The sequence below is a fragment of the Bombyx mori genome, chromosome 26 (assembly GCF_030269925.1).
Source record: "Bombyx mori chromosome 26, ASM3026992v2".
Taxonomy (NCBI): Eukaryota; Metazoa; Arthropoda; class Insecta; order Lepidoptera; family Bombycidae; genus Bombyx; species Bombyx mori.
The window spans coordinates 1,870,599-1,893,094 of NC_085132.1; the positions used below are offsets into that span (position 1 = coordinate 1,870,599).

Genomic DNA, 22,496 nt, shown 5'->3' on the forward strand with positions numbered 1-22,496 from the left:
CAATAATTATAGAATATTTCATATCATAACACGAGGGCTGCACTAAAAGTATCGGGAATGGAATATTTCCACTGTTCCTGTCATATTAAAATCTTTTTAATTGAAAACTCCTTGGTTTTAAAAATCGAATACCATTTATTTATTTAAAAAAAGATTCTCGGTCTTGTCACGAGGTTTTGTCAAACTTGTTTAGTCGTTGAGAAAATGGAATTGACTCGAGAAAATTCAAGAGCGATGATTTATTATGACTTTCGAAGTGGTTTAACACAAAAACAGTGTGTTGTCCGGATGATTTCTGCATTTGGTGATGAAGCCCCATCCAAAACCACAATTTATCGCTGGTTTGCTGAGTTTCAACGTGGACGTGTCAAGCTCAGTGATGATCCCCGTCAAGGTCGTCCAAAAACTGCAGTCACCCAAGAAAACGTTGATGCTGTGCGTAAGCTGATTGAGGAAGATCGACATGTGACATACCGCGAAATTCAGGCAACTTTAGACATTGGCATGAGTCAAATACAAATAATCTTGCATGAACAATTAGGTGTAAAAAAGTTGTTTTCCCGATGGATACCGCATTCGCTCTGTGAAGAGCAAAAAGCGGCTCGCGTTACTTTGTGCGTCAGAACTCTCGAAAGATTCCACGCAGGATCCTCAAATGCTGTATACAACATTGTATCAGGTGACGAATCCTGGATATACGCGTACGAACCCGAAACAAAAAACCAGTCACGAGTTTGGGTGTTCGAAAATGAGTTAAAGCCAACAAAAATTGTTCGTTCACGGAGTGTTGCAAAAAAAATGGTGGCCACGTTTGTCTCCAAAACCGGCCATGTTACGACTATTCCTCTTGAGGGACAAAGAACGGTTAATTCAGAATGGTATGCTAGCATTTGTTTGCCACAGGTCGTTTCTGAACTCCGTAAAGAGAACTGCAACCGCCGCATCATCCTCCATCACGACAATGCGAGTTCTCACACCGCGCACAGAAAAAAAGAGTTTTTAGAGCAAGAAAATATAGAATTATTAGACCATCCGCCGTACAGCCCCGACATAAGCCCTAATGATTTCTATACTTTCCCTAAAATAAAGAATAAATTGCGTGGACATAGATTTTCATCACCTGAAGAAGCTGTGGACGCCTACAAAACGGCCATTTTGGAAACCCCAACTTCCGAATGGAATGGTTGCTTCAATGATTGGTTCCATCGTATGGAAAAATGTGTCAAATTTCGCGGAGAATAATTCGAAAAGCAATAAATACATTTTTAAATAGTAATGTTGTGTCACTTCGTTAATTCCCGAAATTTTCAGTGCCACCTAGGTATATATCCACATATGTATACAGCTTCAAAACGAGAATACTTACAAAACAAACAAACCCAGTTTGGTGACAAGACCCACGAACATTAAGTTCAGTGTGCTTAGTGCGAGTTTTTTAATACCTGGAACAGCTTCCCTCCGTTTGCCGCTAGGGGCGCTGTTCAAACTCCATACAAATTTGAGTTAACTTTTACGCGATCGAGAAGTTAAAAAACTCTCATTAAGCAGACAGCTGATATCTCGATTTATCGCAACGACACGTGACCCATTGAATCCAGTTCACGATATTTCGATCGACAATTTATTTACACTACAGTTCACTACACTATTTTAATTTTTGTCTGTTATATAGCGTAGACTAAGGCCGGATGCATATTGTACTGTGGTACCTGTTTGGATATGTTTTTTTTTTGATGACAAGTGTTTTTTTTTTCTTCCTTTTCGCTGGTAGACTAAGAGGTTATTCCAACTACGTCCGAACGGGATGTGAGCTAACAGAATCAACCTGAGAGAATTTGCGAACACCAACCCTAGCAAGAGCTATGCTGAATCTATCACCGGATCGCGACCCACTGAAAAGATCCGGCGAGAAGCTCAGTGGATTGTGTCCATGGGCTAGTTCATAGAACGGTGACCGGTGCTAGAAGAGCCCACGTGTAGATCGCTCATAATACATCTAAAGTGGTTTATGATGCTCATATCGCTGTACACTTTAAGACATGCGGCCTAACAGCATTTTTATACGACTATCCTACTCTTGATAATCGGACTTCGGAGCAAACTTTGTCGAGGCGGTGGGAACCACTAATTCTTTGCCACTACTAGACAAACATGAACGTTTTTTTTATTTATTGCTTAGCTAGGTGGACGAGCTCACGTCCCACCTGGTGCTAAGTAGTTACCGGAGCCCATAGACAACTACATCGTAAATGCCGGCACCCACATTGAGACATGAGTTGTAAGGTTTCAGCTTTAACAGTACAACGGATGCCTAACCCTTCAAAGCGAAACACATCACGGCAGAAATAAACCAATTAATATTTCCATTTAAAAACTCGACAATAAGCCGCAATGTATATTACAATTGCGTTTTCAGTGACAAATATAGGATCCGTCAAATGCAGGTTCGGGGATTTTTTTTATTGCTTAGATGGGTATACGAGCTCTCAGCCCACCTGGTGTTAAGTAGTTACCGGAGCCCACAGACATCTACAACGTAAATGCGCCACCCACCTTGTTAACAAGGTTCTAAGGTCTCAGTATAGTTACAACGGCTACCACGCCCTTCAAACCGAAACGCATTACTGCTTCACGACTGAAATAGGCAGGGTGGTGGTACCTACCCGCGCGGACTCACAAGAGGTCCTACCATCAATAACGACCTTCCTTCCACCGGACCGGCGACCGACCGGCGACCGGACAACGCGCGCCCGTCCATAAACAGCACACACAAAACACGAGTCAATGTAAACAAATCGATAAACAGTAGTGTATCGAGTCGCCGGTCGACCTATACGAACTCCGGGCGGCTTACATTGTAACTATCAGCACAATACTAATAATTACTGCACTGATAGTTTAATTACTCGTTATTAAGGGTTAGCAACTTGTTGTTCGGGATATGGTCAATGGTAAAAGATCTTGTGAATGAAACCTCATGCGCTAAACTGGTGAGAATCCTCACCAAAACCCAATTTAACGGGTGCGTGCGCCAACCTTTAATTCGCGAATTGTGGGGAACACCTATCAATGCTTTGATAAACAAGGATTTTACATGACCACGACTGCTCTGCCAAAAATAACCATCTATGACGATGATTAAGGGTCGTATCGACGCGTTTAAGATGTGATACTGGAGGAAAATGCTCAGAACTAATTGGACTGAACACAGAACTATCAAATCTACTCTTACCAAGTCCAAGATTCCGATGCGGCTCAACACTATATGCGCGCGGAGGAGTTTCAAGTTCTTTGGACACATTGCCAGAAAGAGAAGTGACAATTTAGAGAAGCTGCTGGTAAGAGCAAGGTATATGAAAGAAGGCCCAGAGGCATCAGTCCAATGCGCTGGTCGGACTGGACACGCTTTACTCTCTATACTTCAGTCCACGATGCCTTCCGAGGATAGGCTGGCGCAGGATAATCCAGGAGAAAGTTATTAAAAGAGGCCACGACCCTCAACAAGAATCGTCAATTTCGAATTTTTATTTAATTTTTTATTGCTTCGATGGGTGGACGAGTTCACAGCACACCTGGTGTTAAGTGTTTACCGAAGCCCATAGACATCTACAGCGTAAATGCGCCACCCACCTTGAGATATAAGTTCTAAGGCCTCAAGTATAGTTACAACGGCTGCCTAACCCTTCAAACCGAAACGCATTACTGCTTCACGGCAGAAATAGGCGGGGTGGTGGTACCTGCCCGTGCGGACTCATAAGATGTACTACGAAGGAGGGAAAATCGTTTTGACTAGTGATTGAGCTTTTATGACCGACGGTCCGAATGTTGTTTCTCGGAACTTGTGGATATGCAAACTTATCTTGAAGATGTCGTTAGCGCGATTCAGGCATCTGTCAAATATTTATTTATTTATTTATTATACTAGAAAGTATAAAGGCGGACTTAATGCCATAGGCATTCTCTAGTCTACCTTAGGGGAGTGCAGAGATGAACCTTGGTAGGTGTAGTGTGAAGGTGATATTACTTAGCATATGTGTATATATAACATACATAATATTTATAGATACAAACACTCGTACTTAAATAAATATATATACATTAATATATAGATATACATACATATATACGTATACATATCGTAAATATATACATATAAAAAAATATATAAACAAATATTATCAATTAGATGACTCTGCTAACTCTCTGCTAAATATATTTTGTTCTACAATGACTATTGCCACACTAAGTAGCTAAATTCAGTAGTGAGTAACTAGCGCAATTCTCCTCAATTTTTAATGCGTTTTTAAAGCCCAATTAACTCAATTATTGACGTAAATTCGATACATTTTATAACGGTTCATAGAGTGCCTTATCTTACTCTAGTGAATTAATTAGGTGGATGTCACACGTAACGAAGATAGCCATTAAATGTATCGTGGAAATTTTAAGGGATCGGTTTTTCGTCACGAAACCCGCGCAAATTAAATCATTTTAAATAAACAGGCAAAATAATAATGAAGTCCTTCATTAGTGATGTGTGTTATATTATCTATATAATGTATTATTTTATTTACATCAAAATACAGTTTATCTATATATTAATACGTGAAGCAAAAATTTTGTATCCCTTTTTACGAAAATTGCGCGGACGGAGGAGTATGAAATTTTCCACACTTATAGAGAATATCGAGAAGAAGTGCACAATGCTAATATTTTTCTAAAATAATGCCTTAAAAATACATTAAATCAATAAAGAAAACATTACACACACTACATACCATGTATTTGACGCACACACGCACGCATACTATTTATTGTCAAACTTTTGTTCTTGACTTCTGTTGTCAAATTGAGAATAGTTTAAATATTGTTTGTCTTTATTCATATTTTTTTATAGTGTAGCCTTAGCGAAATTTGTGATTATAGAAGTATAAAATACAATCATAATAGTGTACAAACTTACAATTCTAATTAATTATAGTCGAATTTCGACTACTGCGGGACCTCTAGTCTTAGTAAAACTATAGCACAAATTGAGTTGCTCTTATAAAGAGAAACAACATTTAAAGCTATTGCTTCACCTATCTTTTTATGTTTTTTATATTTTACAACTCAAAAAATGTTTTTATATTTCTTATGTTCTTTCTAATCTTTCAATATTCAAATTTTCATTTATTTCATCTTTATAACAAATTACCCTCTTTTAAGATAATTCGTATTGAGGTTACATCTACCTATAGTTTTTTTTTTACTAACCGACTTCCTAATGCCGACGGATTCGAAAAATATGTAAACTTCAATTATTTTTTTAAAGGTCTATCTGTTTTTTTTTTAATTATTTTAAACAACGTGTCAAATTTTAAATGCGATTTGAAGTTTCTTTTAGTTTAGTGATTTCTCGAAAACAACGTATTAAGGTATCGTCCTTTTTGTGAACTTTAAAAAAAGATGTACCGCTGGCTGGACAACACTAAGACTTCAAAGGAAAGGCAATTAACATTGAAACAGATAATCCCTTCAAAAGGCACTTTGTTACAAAAACCCGTGCCGAAAAAAAAATGAGGAGACGTTAATTTTATTTAAAAAAAAAAAGAAAACTTTCCACAGAGTAACAATAATCCTGTTTGTATTGTTTTTTCTAAGCATTTGACATTTACAAGTCGCGTTCCAGATAACTTGAAGTTTTATCATAATGACCGCTCTAAAGAGATAAGCTACCGCGTTTTTTGTGGCACGAATACTAAGTCTGTCATCGAGATTTAAGATGGCGTGCGCTACAAAAGTGATAAACGAAAACTATAATTACACAGCTTAAAAGTCCACGAATTAACACATGCTTTTTTTTTTGTTTTAATGACGCTATATTCACCAGTCCAATTATTGTATAGTCATTGGTCCTAGACATGCGTGCAAATTTTCAAGTTAATCGGATGTCTTGAAGTCGCCGAAAATGACGTACAAAGTTTTTATTTATTTTCATTGCATAGATGGGTGGACGAGCTCACGGCCCACCTGGTGTTCAATGGTTACCGAAACCATAGACATCTACAACGTAAATGCCGCCATCCACCTCGAGATATGAGTTCTAAGGTCTCAGTATAGTTACAACGGCTGCCCCACCCTTCAAACCAAGATGCATTACTGGTTCAAGGCAGAATTTTTTGACTTTGATAAAGAGTAAGTACACAAGTAAATATATGTAAAAAAAAAAAAAAAAAGTGTGCAATTCACACGTATTAGAAGTGAAAACTTCCAAAATTAAAATACAATTATCCTAAACGTCTTAAGTATATGTAAAATTTTGTCATTAGTAAATAATTGTAAGGTAGCGCCCTCTGTGAATTGATATTTTAATTTCACGTATAATCCTAAATAAAAATTCACTACAAGAGCTTTCATACGCACGTTAGTATTAAAAAATCTCACAGATGGCGCTGTATTAAATAGTATGTATATTTCTGTCTCATTCTTTGCTGGCTTCATCCTACACATTTTTGTATTTGTGTCTCTTACCTGTCGTTTTTTCCGTTGCATCCGGTTTGAAATCACAACGATTCTAAAGAAGTTTTCACTTCAAAAACGTTATATCTTTTATGCTGTCCCTACCACCGTCGCTAATGGCTAATAACCTCCATTAGTAAATAATATCAACTAATACAAGCTTCGTTTTAAATAATTCACATTAAACGCTACAATTAACTTTGTTGACTACGAATTAATCAAACGCAACTAACTTGCAGTAATAATTATTCATGTAGAATAATAATAAAGTGATTGATATACCCACGATCAACGTAATGTATAATTTATCTTGTAATATTTATGTTTCCGGAGACCTGATTTCTGTTTTCGTTTCGTATAAAATATTTTTATGCTAAGTTCACGAACTCGGCTTCGTGGCCGTGGACTAAACCACCTATACATCGCGCGGCTGGACAACCATGCCCAGCGGTGGGATGAAAGAGCAGCCCATATTTTTTTTTTTTTTTTATTGCCTTTGTAAGCAGAGGAGCATACGGCCCGCCTGATGGTAAGTAGTCACCGTCGGTCATGGACGTCAGCAATGCCAGGGGCAGAGCCAAGCCGCTGCCTACCATTAAGTACTCTCCGCAAACCTCGTTTGAAGAAGGACATGTCATAGCGCTCGGAAAACACCGTGGAGGGGAGTTCATTCCAAAGCCTATAATATGACTTAATATCTTTCCATGAGGAATTCCATCAAAATCCCTTGAGCAGTTTTAGCGTGACCACGTCCTAGACATTCACTTCCGTATTTACAATGTACAAAAATGTCGATATACGATAATTTTCGTGGTCACACGCAGCGATATGTCGCTTGCAATCTGAACTCTTAAGAGTCGGTCATCGTTCTCGTCGAACCCGTCGCTTGCGTCAAAGGGCTCGACGAGTAAACTAACCCACAGACACAGCCAACTAAGTTTCTCGCCGGATCGTCTCAGTGGGTCGCGTTTCCGATCCCGTGGTAGATTCTGCGATACACGGCTCTTGCTGGGGTTCGCCTTAGCAAAGTCGTCAGGATTGAGCCCCGTGATCTCACCTACTAGCTCGGCGTATCTAGAATAACCCCTCGAGGTTTCTAGAATACGTAAAAAAAAAAGAACTTTAACAATATGACGCAAAATAATAATTTAAACTGTTTTTTTTTAAGTTAGGATAATTATTTTCTAAAGCCCTTTCAAAGGCCGTGTCTCGAATCGGATCCCATCGCGGCGTCTTCACCCGAAGTCTTCATACAAAACCTCGGCTGTTCTTTACGCGAACAAAAAATAAAGACGAACGTGTTATCGATCGAGCTTAATAAAGTTTAATGGTAATTAAAAAGCTTTAAATAACGTTATAAGTTTGATGACCGTTACCCATTACAAGTTAATTAAAAAAAAAAAACAAAAAAAAAACACGTTTTTGCCGCTAATATAACAAGAAGCAATAATCATAATCGGCTGTTGGATTGTTTAAGTCCGTACCGTTTATAACTTAATTATTTTTTTAAATAGTATCAAATTCGTTTTCTAGATAATTTACACATGCTATAAAAGGCATAAGTTTATTAAGAAAAAAAAACAAAATAATAAACACGTTTTTGTCGCTAACATTACAAGAAGCAATAACCATAGTCGGCTGTTGGATTAAGTCCGTACTGTTTATAACTTAAGTTATTTTCTGAACTAGTATCAAATTCGTTTTCTAGATAATTTACACACGGTATAAAAGGCATAAGTTTATTAAAAAAAAACTAAGAAAAAACACGTTTTTGCCGCTAATATAACAAGAAGCAATAATCATAATCGGCTGTTGGATTGTTTAAGTCCGTACCGTTTTAAATTATTTTCTAAGCTAACTAGTATCAAATGCGTATTCTAGAGAATTTACACACAGTTTAAAAGGCATAAGTTTATTAAGAAAAAAAAAAAGAAAAAAATACACGTTTTTGTCGCTAACATAACAAAAAGCAATAATCATAGTCGGCTGTTGGATTGTTTAAGTCCGTACCGTTTATAAATTAAATTCATTTCTAATCTATCAAATTCATATCCTAGAGAATTTATACACGGTATAAAGAGCATTTATCCTCCAAAAAAAATTTCTACGAAAAGAGGAATTTCTACAAAATCTGTATTTGATAGGTTAAAAAAAATAACATTAAATCAACATAAAAGATTAAGCTAGCTACATTAATATAAACTATATCGTATAACATTAATATTTTTAAAGTTAGATGAGTATATCAAAAAGTGGGACATCTATCTCGCGTTTACCCTATTAACATTTTTCTCAATCTAACTTTGAAATTGGTCAGTGGATGAGTTAATTATTATAATATTTTTTTTTTATAACAATCACCCGTTACCTGATACAACGTTAACTGGTCCCGTGATAAGTTCGTAAAGAACTTGTGTTACAGGTACCAGATAACGGAAATAAATGTAAGATTTTTATTATACACGTACATAATATTTAATCATACAAATATCTTCCTTTGGCGGGATTCGAACCCGCGACCCCCTTGTGTAGTGACCATGTCACTTACCACTACACCAGACAACCGTTAATTATAAACAGTTCTAAATACGGTTGTACCAACAACATCGAGGACTCGCACATTTCAAGTACCTATATATTTTCATCATCATCATCATCATCATCATCATCATCATCATCATCAGTATATATTTCAATTGAAACAAAAAATCAAATAAAACGTATAAAAAATTATATCTATTTCTACCATAATTGTGGAAGCCACCTAAATCTATACAAATAAATAAAATTGGATTGTCTGTTTGTAAAAACAAAATAAACATTTTTTACTAAATGCGTAAGTATGTATACACAATAGATATACCAAAGTAACATTTTTGACGTGACTTTCACTGATAGATACCTGATGATATACGGAGTAACTTAGGCAATTTTTTTTAGACACAGGACTAGTTCTAAATAATATATCTCCGTATAAACCGATTTATATAATTTAATATCTTTAAATTCGTGTAAGCTAGATTAATAGAAACTTTTCTTTTTTTTGCACAGATAGGTGGAAGAGCACACAGTCCACCTGGTATTAAGTGGTTACCGGAGCCTGCGTTACCTGGTTAAATGCGCCACCCACCTTGAAATATAAGTTCTAAGGTCTCAGTATAGTTACAACGGCTGCCCCACCCTTCAAACCGAAATGCGTTACTGCTTCACAACGTTTTAAAAGTGCAACTACTATTTGTAAATTCTTTTATTCTATTCTATCAGTCCACAGACGTCCACTGCCGGACATAAGCCTCCCCCAAGCCTCGCCACAGAGATCAGTCCATCGCTGCTTGCATCCAGCGGATCCCCGCGAGCCTAAATAGTTCATCAGTCCTTCTTGTGGGAGGCCTACCCACGCTACGTCACTGCCTTAATGTGTAAACAGTAGTATTATTTTGTTTGGTTTCCACTTGAAGATGAAATCTATATATATATGTATATATATAAACGAATTGCTGTTCGTTAGTCTCGCTAAAACTCGAGAACGGCTGGACCGATTTGACTAATTTTGGTCTTTAATTATTTGTGGAAGTCCAGAGAAGGTTTAAAAGGTAGATATGAAATATGAAAATGCTCGGAATTAAATAAAAATAACAATTTTGTTTTTCCTTTGATGTGTCCTCCGTCGGACGGATACCTTTTGTTTGTTTTAAGTTAGGTCCTTTATTTATCGATTGAGGCACTACAAAGTCTGCCGGGTCAGCTAGTTCAAAAAAATTTTACGGTTTACTCCCGCGTGCCTTGTATTCATTATATCACTATACAAAACCGTAAAACATTCGAAAAGTCAGAAAATAATCAAACTTAATATAAACGAGAGGTAAAACTAATGATAATTAAGTCTAACTAGCTGACCCGGAAAACGTTGTTTTGCCATATATAAGAAAGATTTCTAGGAAATTTCTAGTGTACAAATAAAAAATATAACTTATTTTAAGTGTGTAAGGATGTGGTTAATGAGTGAAAGAGGCATGTAGCGCTGTGAACGATGAGGGAATATAAAAATAACAAAACCTCATTGAACCACATAATGCCTCAATAAAACAAAAAAAAAAATGTCCAAAAAATAAAAAATAAATGTTAGGCGTGGACAACCCCTTATCACTTAGGGGTATGAAAAATAGATAGTAGCCGATTCTCAGACCTACTGAACACGCATATAAAGTTTCATAAAAATCGGTCAAACCGTTTCAGAGGAGTATGGTAACTAACATTGCGACACGAGAATTTTATATAAAAGATTATATGTATTATGTGAGTCAATGTTACGCATCACCCTATCAAACTCTGTTCCCGATAACGGCTGTCCGTTGAAAATTATGCTTAAAATAATTAATACGAATAATCTTATCCGTTATCCACAAATTGAATGATTAAATACACAAAATTATTTAAGATGTTTGTATTATATTTTTTTTTGTTTAATTAAATTTCGTAAAAGATACCGCGAACATGCGCTTTGTACATGGATGATGTCATGATCTACGTAGCTATCTCGTCACGCGAATAGTGATAACATACATAATTATTTGTAACTAGCGGCCCGCTCCGGCTCCGCTCGGGTCTTTAACAAAAATTTCAACGATATTTGACGTTGTTTTATTTAAAAAAATAAAAGAACACTTATATACGCGGCATAACTATAATAGTTAGACATATACTGTCGCGACATTTTTTTGTAAATAATAATGTGTTCTACAAAGTCGTAGTACATTATTTTATTCTATCATCAATAGTTTTCGCAGGGCACGCGATGTAAAGAATATTTTAGGCAATTTTTTTACACCTTGAGTTACATTATTGGAGTTTTAGTAAGGATCCCAAATTTTTTTCAAGAAAGATTATAGCCTATGTCACTCGGGAATAGTGTAGTTTCCAAACAGTGAAAGAATTTTTCAAATCGGTTCAGTAGTTTCGGAGCCTATTCAATACAAACAAATCTTTCCTCTTTATAATATTAGTATAGAAGATAGTATAGATGGTCCGTACAAAAGATAATGCGTGTTTTGTTTCTTCTATAAAACAATCATCCCGGCTTTTATCGGAACGGCGAGCCTCGTTTACAATGCTATCTGTTTATTCATTAATTAGTGTTTGGAAACTGCTTACCTCCAGGAAACCTGTGCGGGAACAACCTTCCGTGCCTGTTGATCAGCCAGGGGTAGAGCTGGTAAGACTCTCTGGGTACCGGCCCGGCGGGGTGCGGCGGCGGGTGAGGCGGTAGGGGGGCACCGAAACCTTGCTGCTGATGGGCTAAAGCTGCCGCCAGCGCCGCTCCTTGGAAATGCGCCAAGAACTGATGGTGGTGACTCTGGGCGTCGAGGTACGGAAGCCTCTTCAGCTCCGGAGATGGGAACACGGCGGGCAAAGCGCTCGGCCGGAGCAGGGGACGCGGCGAGGGACTCCTCGGAGAGGCAACCGGCGACGGAGACCCGGGGCTCGCCAGCGGCGGCGACGCCTGCCGCGACCTATCAGAACCGCCAACGATACTGTCTATGCTGAATCCGATTTTCGGCTTCGATGGCACCGCCACCACAGGGGTCGGTGCGAGAGGCATCATGCTTTCACGCACAGCGGGAACGTCACAGAAATACAAATACACCAACTCAGATGCACATGTCACACAGCACAATCCATTGTGACGCGACGCGCGATACGAACGCCGGGGCGGCGCGCGGCCGAGTGAGCTCTCCACCACGAGCCGACGCCCGGACAACGGAAAAAAGAACACTAACGAACATGGACTCCCGCGATCCGATTGGTCCGCTCCCCCCGAGAGGCGGTCGGCAGTCACGAAGCTCCGTTCTTAATTTGAACTCGCGAATCGCTATTGGCGGACTACAGCTAAAAGGTGTTATTCGAATTTGGAACGCTTTCCCGGTGGGCGGTTTAAGTTAAGAGCTCGTGATTTAACCGGCCGTTTATCGTGTTACAACAGATTATTCGGACGCGCCGCGACAAATGGGGCATTTAAATTTTGTCGGTTATGATTCAATTAAGGTGTCGGATTGGGTGGGTTAGGACGCGCGGCTTATTCGATTTGGCGCGGCGGACTCCGGCGCGTTCCTACCGACGCCGTCTTAATACTTTTTAATTAGGTTCGATGCGTTATTAGCTTAGAATCGCCGGATAATGGTGGAGCCCTCGCTGGCCCCCGCCCCGGGCGTAATTGATTTACCGCGAGCCAACCTCTCCGATACGAGAACCGTGCGCAGATTTTAATCGCAACAATTTACAATATCAACGTCACGGATGCTGTTCTGTGCTGTACTATTCAAAATATAAATTAATTTATGAAATTGAAAAAAGGTTAAAACATAAGGTTAAGGTAGTTTTGACATTCATTTTTATTGCTATTTTTATTTTTATTTTATTCCGATAAATTTACTTATTGTTTTTATTTAATTTTGATATTCTACATGAAATGTTAATGAATGTAATATGAATGCAAAATTTAATAGTTTAATAAGTAGGTAAATGAAAAAAAAAAAAAAAAATAATATTTTTAGATGAACAAACAGTCTCTACAAACTGCATCACAAATAGGTACATGGGTACTTATTGAAAAAATAATAATTTCATGGATATTTTCCGCTTTCGTGAAAACAAAACAAATAACAATGTTTTGTAAATAGTTCTTGGCGTGTTCCATTGATTTTAATTAAAAAAGGGTTACGGACTTTTAATTTCGTTCCGGCGAACGATACCGTTTTTCTCATTTCGCTTTGTGACCGTATTACTTTGTGAGTAATTTTAGATTTTAAAATAATTATCGACTATGCACGTATCCTGACTTCTTTCCTTATTACACGCTTTATATTTTCACTTGTGAATCGCATGAGAGATGAGATGCTACGGAAGCTGTAACGGATATTATCAACGCCATATTCGTGAAAGAAAAACAGATAATTGTTGTTTTTTTTTTTGTTTTTTTGTCGGAGCTTTTGTTGAATCTAAATTATCCGGATGATAATAGTCTTGTTTAAAAAACCGAGTATTAGTTTATTTTTTATTGTCATCATCATTACCAGCCCACAGCTGTTCACTGCTGGGGATAAGCCTCTCCCAATCCACACCGTTGACCCTGGTCTCCGGCTCTCCTCATCCACTTCTTTCAGGCCAATAAACGATTTTAAGTCTTGTTTAAAAAACAGATTATTAGTTTGTTTATTTTTTTAAGTTTTTTTAGGCGGAGCTTTTGTTGAATCGAAATTATCCGGATGATAATAGTCTTAATTAATGCGCTTTTCGGCCATCTGTAAAGTTCTCAACATTAGCAGACGCTCAAAAGAATATATTAAGAAACTTAAAGCGATTTATTCATTCGCCAGAACTAAGCACACAGCTGAAGTTAAAAATATATATTTCTACCCATATTATCGCGATTGAAGCAATTGTTAACTATGCCTATAATACACAAAAATAAAATTATATTAGCATACATTAATATGTATACATACCTTCAGTTATATTGTGCTTAAGCCTACGTAAGCTTTTGCATTGAATTTAATTTATATCTCAGGGCTTAGATGCCGTTGTCTCGGTGGCGTTGGAAATATATCGCTATCAGAGTCTAAGGGTGCTTTTAGGTACCACAAGCAGCGGTCACCGTCCTCGTCGAACCCTTCGTTTGCGACGAAAGGCTTGACAAGCAAACTAAGCCACAGACACAGCCCACTGAATTTTTCGCCTGATCTTCTCAGTGGGACGCGTTTCCGATCCGATGGTAGATTCTGCGAAACACTGCTCTTGCTAGGGCCAGTGTTAGCAACACTCCGGTTTGAGCCCCGTGAGCTCACCTACATTTTAGAGCGAAGCTGAAATAGCCTCTCAAGGCTATCAGCATAGGTAGGAAAAAAAGTAAAAAAAAGAGAGTCCCAAAGTGGCGTGCACTAGCCGAGAACTGGAACGAACGAATTTCGCATCAGGACCTAGTTCCATTTCGGTCCTTTTCGGTCGCCCACTGGATCGCTTTAGCGAGCTAATTTAAAATTTAGGGTACTGGAACGAACCTTGCCCGAGCTAAAAATTATCTTGTTATTAGGTACGCCGGAATATCGTTCAAGAATTGCCAATAAACGATCGAAATTAAATATGTAGGAAGGCATCGATGTATTAAAGTGGAATACCAAGATTTTCTGGTAACCGTAAACACGAGAGCTTAAATTAAGAACACCTTATTTTATGAACAGAGAATAATATCACGCTCTGAAGATATGTAGTCGGAAAACAGATGACGTGCCAACTGTCAGTGGTTGCTTGAGGCCGTGGACATCAGAACGAGAACGTGGCCACGTTGAAACCTGAGAATCGTAATTGTCTATAACAGTTGTTCCTTACATCAACTAACCGTAACTATACTGAAACCTTAGAACTCATGTCTCAAGGTGGGTGGCGGCATTTACGTTATGGATGCCTGTGGGCTTCGGTAACCACTTAACACCAGGTGAGCTGTGAGCTCGTCCACCTAACTATGCAATAAAAAAATAAAATTAAAAAAACATCACAAAGTTTACAGGTAAAGCTTGAAATAGGAAACATTTTTTTTTTTTTTGGTCAGGAGGAAATCGCCGGACTTCCGCCCTCCCCTGGGGATGGAAGGCGGGGCATGTCGGAATCGAACTGACTAAAACCTCCTGTCGCTCAACAACCCGCGTCCGAACCTCGCATGAGACAGAACCCATGAAAAGGCAAAGGGGGGAAAGTGAAGCGTTTAGTGCGGAGCACATCTCTCCCATCACCCTCCCCCTCGGGACGCTGGACCAGTGGTCGTCGGCGCCACGACCACCAGCCCTCTCGGTCGGCAGGCTATCCGGAGCCCGCCTAGATGGCGCCGGTTAGAATGGTCCTAATGAGTAGGTGAGCTTATTTGGCTCAAACCGGAGTGTTGCTAACACTGGCCTTAGCAAGAACAGTGCTTCGCAGAATCTACCACCGGATCGGAATCGCGACCCACTGAGAAGATCCGGCCAAAAACTCAGTGGGCTGTGTCTATGGGTTAATTCTCTCAACGAGCCCTTCATCGCAAGCGACGGGTTCGACGAGGACGGTGACCGGTGCTTGTGGTACCTAAAAGCACCGTTAATGGATTGCGAAAATTTCCAACTGATTTCCTTTGTATATTCGGAGTCACCTGTGAGCTGCCCGAATAATGAACAATTTACATTGACCCATTGGTCACATTGACAGAGGTACCCGCTATATTTTACTCTTAGCTAATGTTGTAACCGCTTAAAACTAGACGGGCCGTAATAACGTCCACATTTCCTCCTCCTTGCGTCAACAATCCTCAACGCTGATTGTCGTGGTCTCCTACTAAGTTTCTCCTGGAGTATCTTTTTTTTTTATTGCTTAGATGGGTGGACGAGCTCACAGCCCACCTGGTGTTAAGTGGTTATTGGAGCCCATAGACATCTACAACGTAAATGCGCCACCCACTTTGAGATATAAGTTCTAAGGTCTCAAGTATAGTTACCATGGCTACCCCATCCTTCAAACCGAAACGCATTACTGCTTCACGGCAGAAACAGGCGGGGTAGTGGAACCTACGCGCGCGGACTCACAAGAGGTCCTATTATCACCAGTAATTACGCATATTAAAATTTGCAGGTTTGATTTTTATTACACCATGTTATTCCTTCACCGTGGAAGTCAACCGAGAACAGACTTCGCTTAGGCCACGACAACTTCAAGTAATGTGGCAAGTAATAGTTTTAATTCGCCTTAAAGTCATAATTTAATGTTTTATTTCTTTATTTCATAGACGACATTAGCGACATGTTGCGATGCATGATCTGCTTGTCAACTGGCATAGTCCGAAACGCCTTCCACAGGCGTTCGTTGGAAGCATTCTCAGGCTGCAGAATACCAAGTATTTACCAAAAGCTGTTAATAAACACCTGTGTGTGTGATCTTTTCGTGACCTTCCATGCTTCACACCCATACAGCAAGAGATTACTTTGATTGATGATCAACTCTGCGATTAGATAAAACGTAGCCAAAGTTTCATTTAATCGCAGAGATAACGCTAAATTTTAATATTAACTCCACTATCTTAATGCGAAAGTTCACAGGCATTAACCTTTTCGAACCTTAGTTCTAGACTTATCTATGACCGAACTAAGTGTACCCTAAAACTTCGCCTGTTTCGGACCAATTAAAACGTGTATAGTTTCGATAAAATCTGCCACAATAAACTTTGAAATGTATTACCACTGTTTTTCAGACTAATTTCTTGGGAATTTCTCGACGATTTTTTAAATTAATTTATGAGTAAGGTGTTCGAAAAAACATTTTAAGCTCACTACTTGACGTTTTGGATAGCATTTCGCGGTATATCTTCGTGAAACATTCAGTTTAAATTAATTAAAATATTAATTATTAAATTATGTTTTTGATGTTTGTTTGTTTATTTTTCGTGAAATTATTTTAAAGGGTCTTTTATTTATGTTGTAACGAATAGATTAGAAAGTTTTGACGTCAACAGCGTTACTTTATTTTATCACTTGGCAGATTGTAGCACGTTTTCACCTGCTACAGATTTTCTGTTTAAAAAAAAAAACGTATTTTTTATTACCTCGGGAACACGTGAGCATACAGCCACCTATTGTTCAGTTCTGCAGACGTTCGAAGCCGCTGCCTACCGCAGTTTTCCTCGATCCAGTAACACTCACTTACGAACCCGAAAATGTTATCTAAACTTGTCACATTTATTCTCATAACGACACTTAAGACTTTAACCGATATATTTCTATTATCAAACTCCCAATCGAATAACAGTAATAATAGTAGTACTTCACAAGTCAAAAAACAAAGTATAGGTACGGTACCTAATTAAGTTCCCTCCGAAAATTAGAGGGCACAGATAATAAAAAAAAACGCTTTGTGTTTGTCTATGCGTTTAATTACTCTGTGCTCGGAACCGTCCGTTAAAAATATGAGCTGAAGGAATTAAATATAACAATACGAAATAATAATTGTACTATTCAATCATAATTACTTGTGATTAAGACGTAACGATAGCCCCTCCGGGCTCATTGGTTATATACACGTCTCTAAAACATCTAGCCGATTGTTTGAGACTATTTGAATATGTATTTATATTTTGATATTTTCTAGCACTTTCTTTATTACAGCTGGCACCATATAGTTATTGCACTTTTCAGTCATTATTGTTCTTCTTTGTCGTTCTCATTAATGAGGTTCGTTATCAAATTCGATTTGTCTCTATTTCCTTTTGTCTCACGTCAATAAAGTAGAAGGTTGTAGAGTTTCTTTCTCATGTTGTTTCTTATTTTCTCTTAATTCTCTTACACCATCGAGTTGGAGTTCGACCTCTGAAGAGCTTTCTCTGCATTTATTCCACGATCAACTGCTTCAGCAACTAAGCTTAACTAAGTCATATCTATTTGATCGCATTATATCGCACCTTTAGGTCGCATTATTATGTGCCTTAATCCAAAACTATTGTCTGTTGGTAAACTCCAAAAATGTAATTGAAGAATTCTACTTTTTTAGTTTTTCGATTTAATACTTTTAGGTATGTACTTGATTTGAAAAAGATGGAAAGAATAGATGTCTCCTTTTCTGAGCTAAAAGAGACTGAAGAAGAGAGAGAAATTTTATAGACTGATAGAATACATGTTTATAATTCGTTCAAAGTCAGCTATTTATCCCACATGGTGGTGGGGTCCGTTTTCCTCTCTTTCTCCTCCACTTCACTCTGTCTTCGGCATCCTCGTCAGCAACATTACATTCTCTTTTGTCCCTCAGCACTACTATTCGTTCAAAGTATAAAACTCATTTTCTTAAGATTTTTAGTATAGCCACTTCAATACTATAGATGCGATATATCCAAAGAAGTTTAGTGAACGTTCTCGACGTCGACAAATAAGTCATTTTTACGTCATTTATGTAATCATTATCCATAACAATCGTTATTTCAATTTTCTTATTGCTCGTGTCTCGTTGGACATCAAGCCCGTTAATTACAAAAAAGACATGTCTAATACCAATGCCAGTTGCTTTTTAGTAAGCTTGTTCAGCGTAAACTAATAACAAACGTATTATTAGAATTATCGTCAGAAAGGAGACGTTGATGCATTGCTGCATGAAACGGAACGTATTTGTTAAATTTTTTTTAACGCCGCCAGCCCTGACCGCTCGCCCGTACAGCCGAACCATGTAATTAGGCGGTAATAAAAAGTTCAAGTAATTAATTGCGTTTGAAAATGTTTTTTCTTTGTTTGTTTTCATATTGTTATTTATTGTTGACATTTAAAAACTTCTAGAGCTCGTCGTGGTGATTGACGTATTTTTCATAATTGATAAGCAGTTTTTTTTTCCTACTTAGGCTGGTGGCCTTAGAGGGTTATGCCATCGTAAATAGCCAGTAATGCTGTAGTTTGCTGTATCAGTTAAAGTTTCTGAGCTTAGGAAGTTATAACTCATCTAGTCTACTAAGGTTGAAACGGAAAACGGAAAAGTTTTTTTTTTAATACCATTATAAGTTATTGTTAAAAGAACTTAAAGATTCACACTTTCGTTGCCAATTTATCTTCTGTCAATCTTCTGATATATTTTAAAAATTATTCCAAATTTAAGGCCCGCACCTGACATCGTAATTTAAGTAGCAATTCACTTATTTTTAAATTAGTGTCACAACTATAAACTCCCGTAATCACTTAGCTTCAGGTGGACTGTAAGCTCTAAGCTGTAAGCTCTTCTAGTGCAATAAATAAAGGTATAGACAAAAGCATAATATATTTGCTTTTTTTAGGAATACCACCACCCTGCCTATTTCTAGTAATGCGTTTCGGTTTGAAGGGTGAGGCAGTCGTTGTAACTATACTTGAGACCTTAGAACTTATATCTCAAGATGTGTGGCTCATTTACGTTGCAGATGTCTATGGGCTGCAGTAACCACTTAACACCAGGTCCACCCATCAAAGCAATAAAAAAAAGGAATACGGTTAAAACATTTGAAATTTTAAAAAAAAGTATAGGTGTATTGTATATACTTATAACTTAGTATCGACGTCCAATATGGATTATCAAATCTCATTTTTAATACAATACGAACTTAACTAATTGTTCTATTGATTTCGCTTAATGTATTAATAAACCAACGACAATAATAATAAAAGTCGCCATATTGTCTGTAATGTGATCGCCATTATAAAAAGGATTAATTATGAAATGACAACTGCCATTGCGATTTCATAGATGCAAACAATAACTTAAGAACGAAAAACGAATATTAATTATGACGCAGTATACCTCAAGTCTTCCCCTCCTGGCTGAGCCTTTGCTCGCCCACCTGTCCTGGTGAAATTGAAAGGGCTTCTAGGCCACTAGTAATTCCTTATTCATAAAAAAACACGTTTTTTTTAAGCAAGTCGTAAAGACGCAAACATATTTTGAATCCTTTTTTTCAAACTTTGTAGGCAACGGAATCTTGGACCCGCATCAAAAACTGATAAGGACATAATTTTGTAGCTACACCTAATATCTTGACCGGTATCAAAATCAGGGTAAAAAAAGAAACACGAAATTAATCTTTAGTTAAACTTCTTCTTCTTTTTTTTTTTTTTTTCTCCACCTTATCCCGCTAGTTGGGGTTGGCACAGCTAATTTTCCTCTTCCATTCTCTTCTATCAGCCGTGATCTCAACACTCACTCCTCTCTCTCTCTCATATCGTCATTCACACACTCCATCCATGTCTTCTTCGGTCGACCTCTTCCCCATCTACCTTGCACTACCATTTCCATATATCTCCTAGTCATATGCATCTTCTCTCTACGCATCACTTGTCCATACCACGCTAACCGTCCGCTCCTTAATTTGTTGCTTACCGGGGCCACTTTCACACTTCCTCTGATATACTCATTCTTTATCTTGTCCATTCTTGTCACTCCACACATCCATCTCAACATTCGCATCTCTGCCGCATGCACTCCTCTTTCATGCTTTACTTTCGTCGCCCAACAATATTTAGTTAAACTACATACTTTTATTTTACCGTCCACTAACTGCAATAGAACGGAGAAAAATCATTCCTTTTTCATGTTCAAATAAAGAAAATTTCATATTATAAGATGTCCACGTCTAAAACTTATTATACTTATAATCTCGACCCGAAGTTTATTCAACTTCATTGTTCGTATGAAGACGATAGCAAGTACCTACTGGAATGAATACAGTCGCTAACACAGAATCGCGTGCGTTCAAACCATTAATTAGCAATTCAAACAAATTTAGCTTAATGACTCCCTGTTTACTCGTGAACGAACTCATTCATTCATTATTAATTCTTTCCTGACTTCAAATTTAAGTGCCATTAGAAATTAGTCAGCGTTTTCGTATTTATTAATAGGAATTGGATTAGCGGAGGTCGCGTCCGCTAGTGACCAGTGTGCTTAGTGAGAGTTTTTTAACGTTCTCGATAGCGTAAAAGTTAACCCAATTTTGTATGCAGTTGGAACAGCGCCCCTAACGGCAAACGATCCCATTCCATACAAATATGAGCTAACTTTTACGCTATCGAGAACGTTAAAAAACTCGCACTAAGCACACTGGTCACAGTGCTCGGGTTCAGCTTCGGATCTGGCAATAGTCGCAAAACCTTAGACATAGAGTATTGCCGCGACCTCACCAAAAGCCTACTAGGATTCAAAATGGGAAATAGGAATAGACTTGCTCGTAAGTAATAAGAATTTGTAGCGTTTCAAATCGAACGGTTCCAAGTTAGGATTTTATGTCATTGGGTCAAGAACCTACCGACCGAAAATTAGGCTCCAAAATAGAATCTTACCTAATAGTAGCGTTGTAATAATTTTGGTGACTAACAAAAAAACAATGAGGCCATCAATATATTCGCATTTTAATAGCTAGCTGCGCGTTTTTACTGACTAAATTAAGTCAAAATGTTATTTATATATATATATATGAATTGAGTAAAAATAAATCTCACATGTTATAGTCAAGTAAAAAAAAATGGTTGCTTGAATCACATTTAAACATTTCATGTTGTATTTTCTTACTACTAGCGCCATCTATGAAAGTCTCCGAGAACAATAAATTTAAAACTTACGTTTGATGATGAGTATTATTAAGAAGGAATGAGAAATAGTGAAATATTTTAAATGCACTTTATTATGAATTATTTATTATAATATCACTACAAAATAATTGTTAATGGGTTTTATTTGTAGATTTATATTTTATTCATCCTATAATAAATTAAAAGATTGCCATTGCATACAAGTGAGGTACGACCGATATTTTTATAAGTGACAGAAATAAGGAATATCGACAGTGTATCAAAAAGTGTTGTATTTCTTTCTATGAAGCTATTGTTAGCAGCTGCAAATACATAAATGTTCACTTAATATTAAACATAATACGCACTTTGATGACAAATAACAGTATCAAAATTAAATTAATTTTATTCTGTTTCATTTAAAAAATGTGTGCGTGTACTAGTGTACACACGTAAGAAGTGAAACTTGTTTATGGCCTTATTTTTCGAAAAATGATCTACATGCAACTTTCTAGAAATTGGTTAAATAAAGTTAAATTAGATAAAGTTTAAACAAAAGGATTTTATTATCATAGACATGAATACAAAAAAGTTAAATTAGATAAAGTTTAAACAAAAGGATTTTATTATCATAGACATGAATACAAAACAGATGGCGCGTAACGGAAAAAAGTGACGCGTAACCGAAAAATGTGACGGTAAATTTTTTTCCAACGCCGATAAGGAAGTTTCACTTCAATAAGAATCAATAACCAAATTCCTTTTAAAATTTTCTCAGGTATATTTTTGTATAACTTATCTTAACGACAAAAAATTGTAAGATTGCCAAGTTTAGTGTTTAGGCTTTTTGTCTACTACTACTTACGTCAAATCAAATTTAAAAAAGTTTTTACCATGTTGACATTTGATCTT

General features: G+C 37.4%; 1 protein-coding gene across 1 annotated transcript in view; it reads right to left on the reverse strand.

Annotated features, from left to right (window-relative positions):
* The window catches only part of LOC101735355 (homeotic protein empty spiracles), a 78,382-nt gene extending 65,943 nt beyond the window's left edge, over window positions 1–12,439 (reverse strand). Inside the window, exon 1 of the mRNA XM_004932961.5 lies at window positions 11,653–12,439. Coding sequence (XP_004933018.1) covers window positions 11,653–12,103 — 451 coding nt within the window. The 5' untranslated portion in view covers window positions 12,104–12,439. The remainder of the gene's footprint in view (window positions 1–11,652) is intronic.
* Between the last annotated feature and the right edge of the window lie 10,057 nt (window positions 12,440–22,496).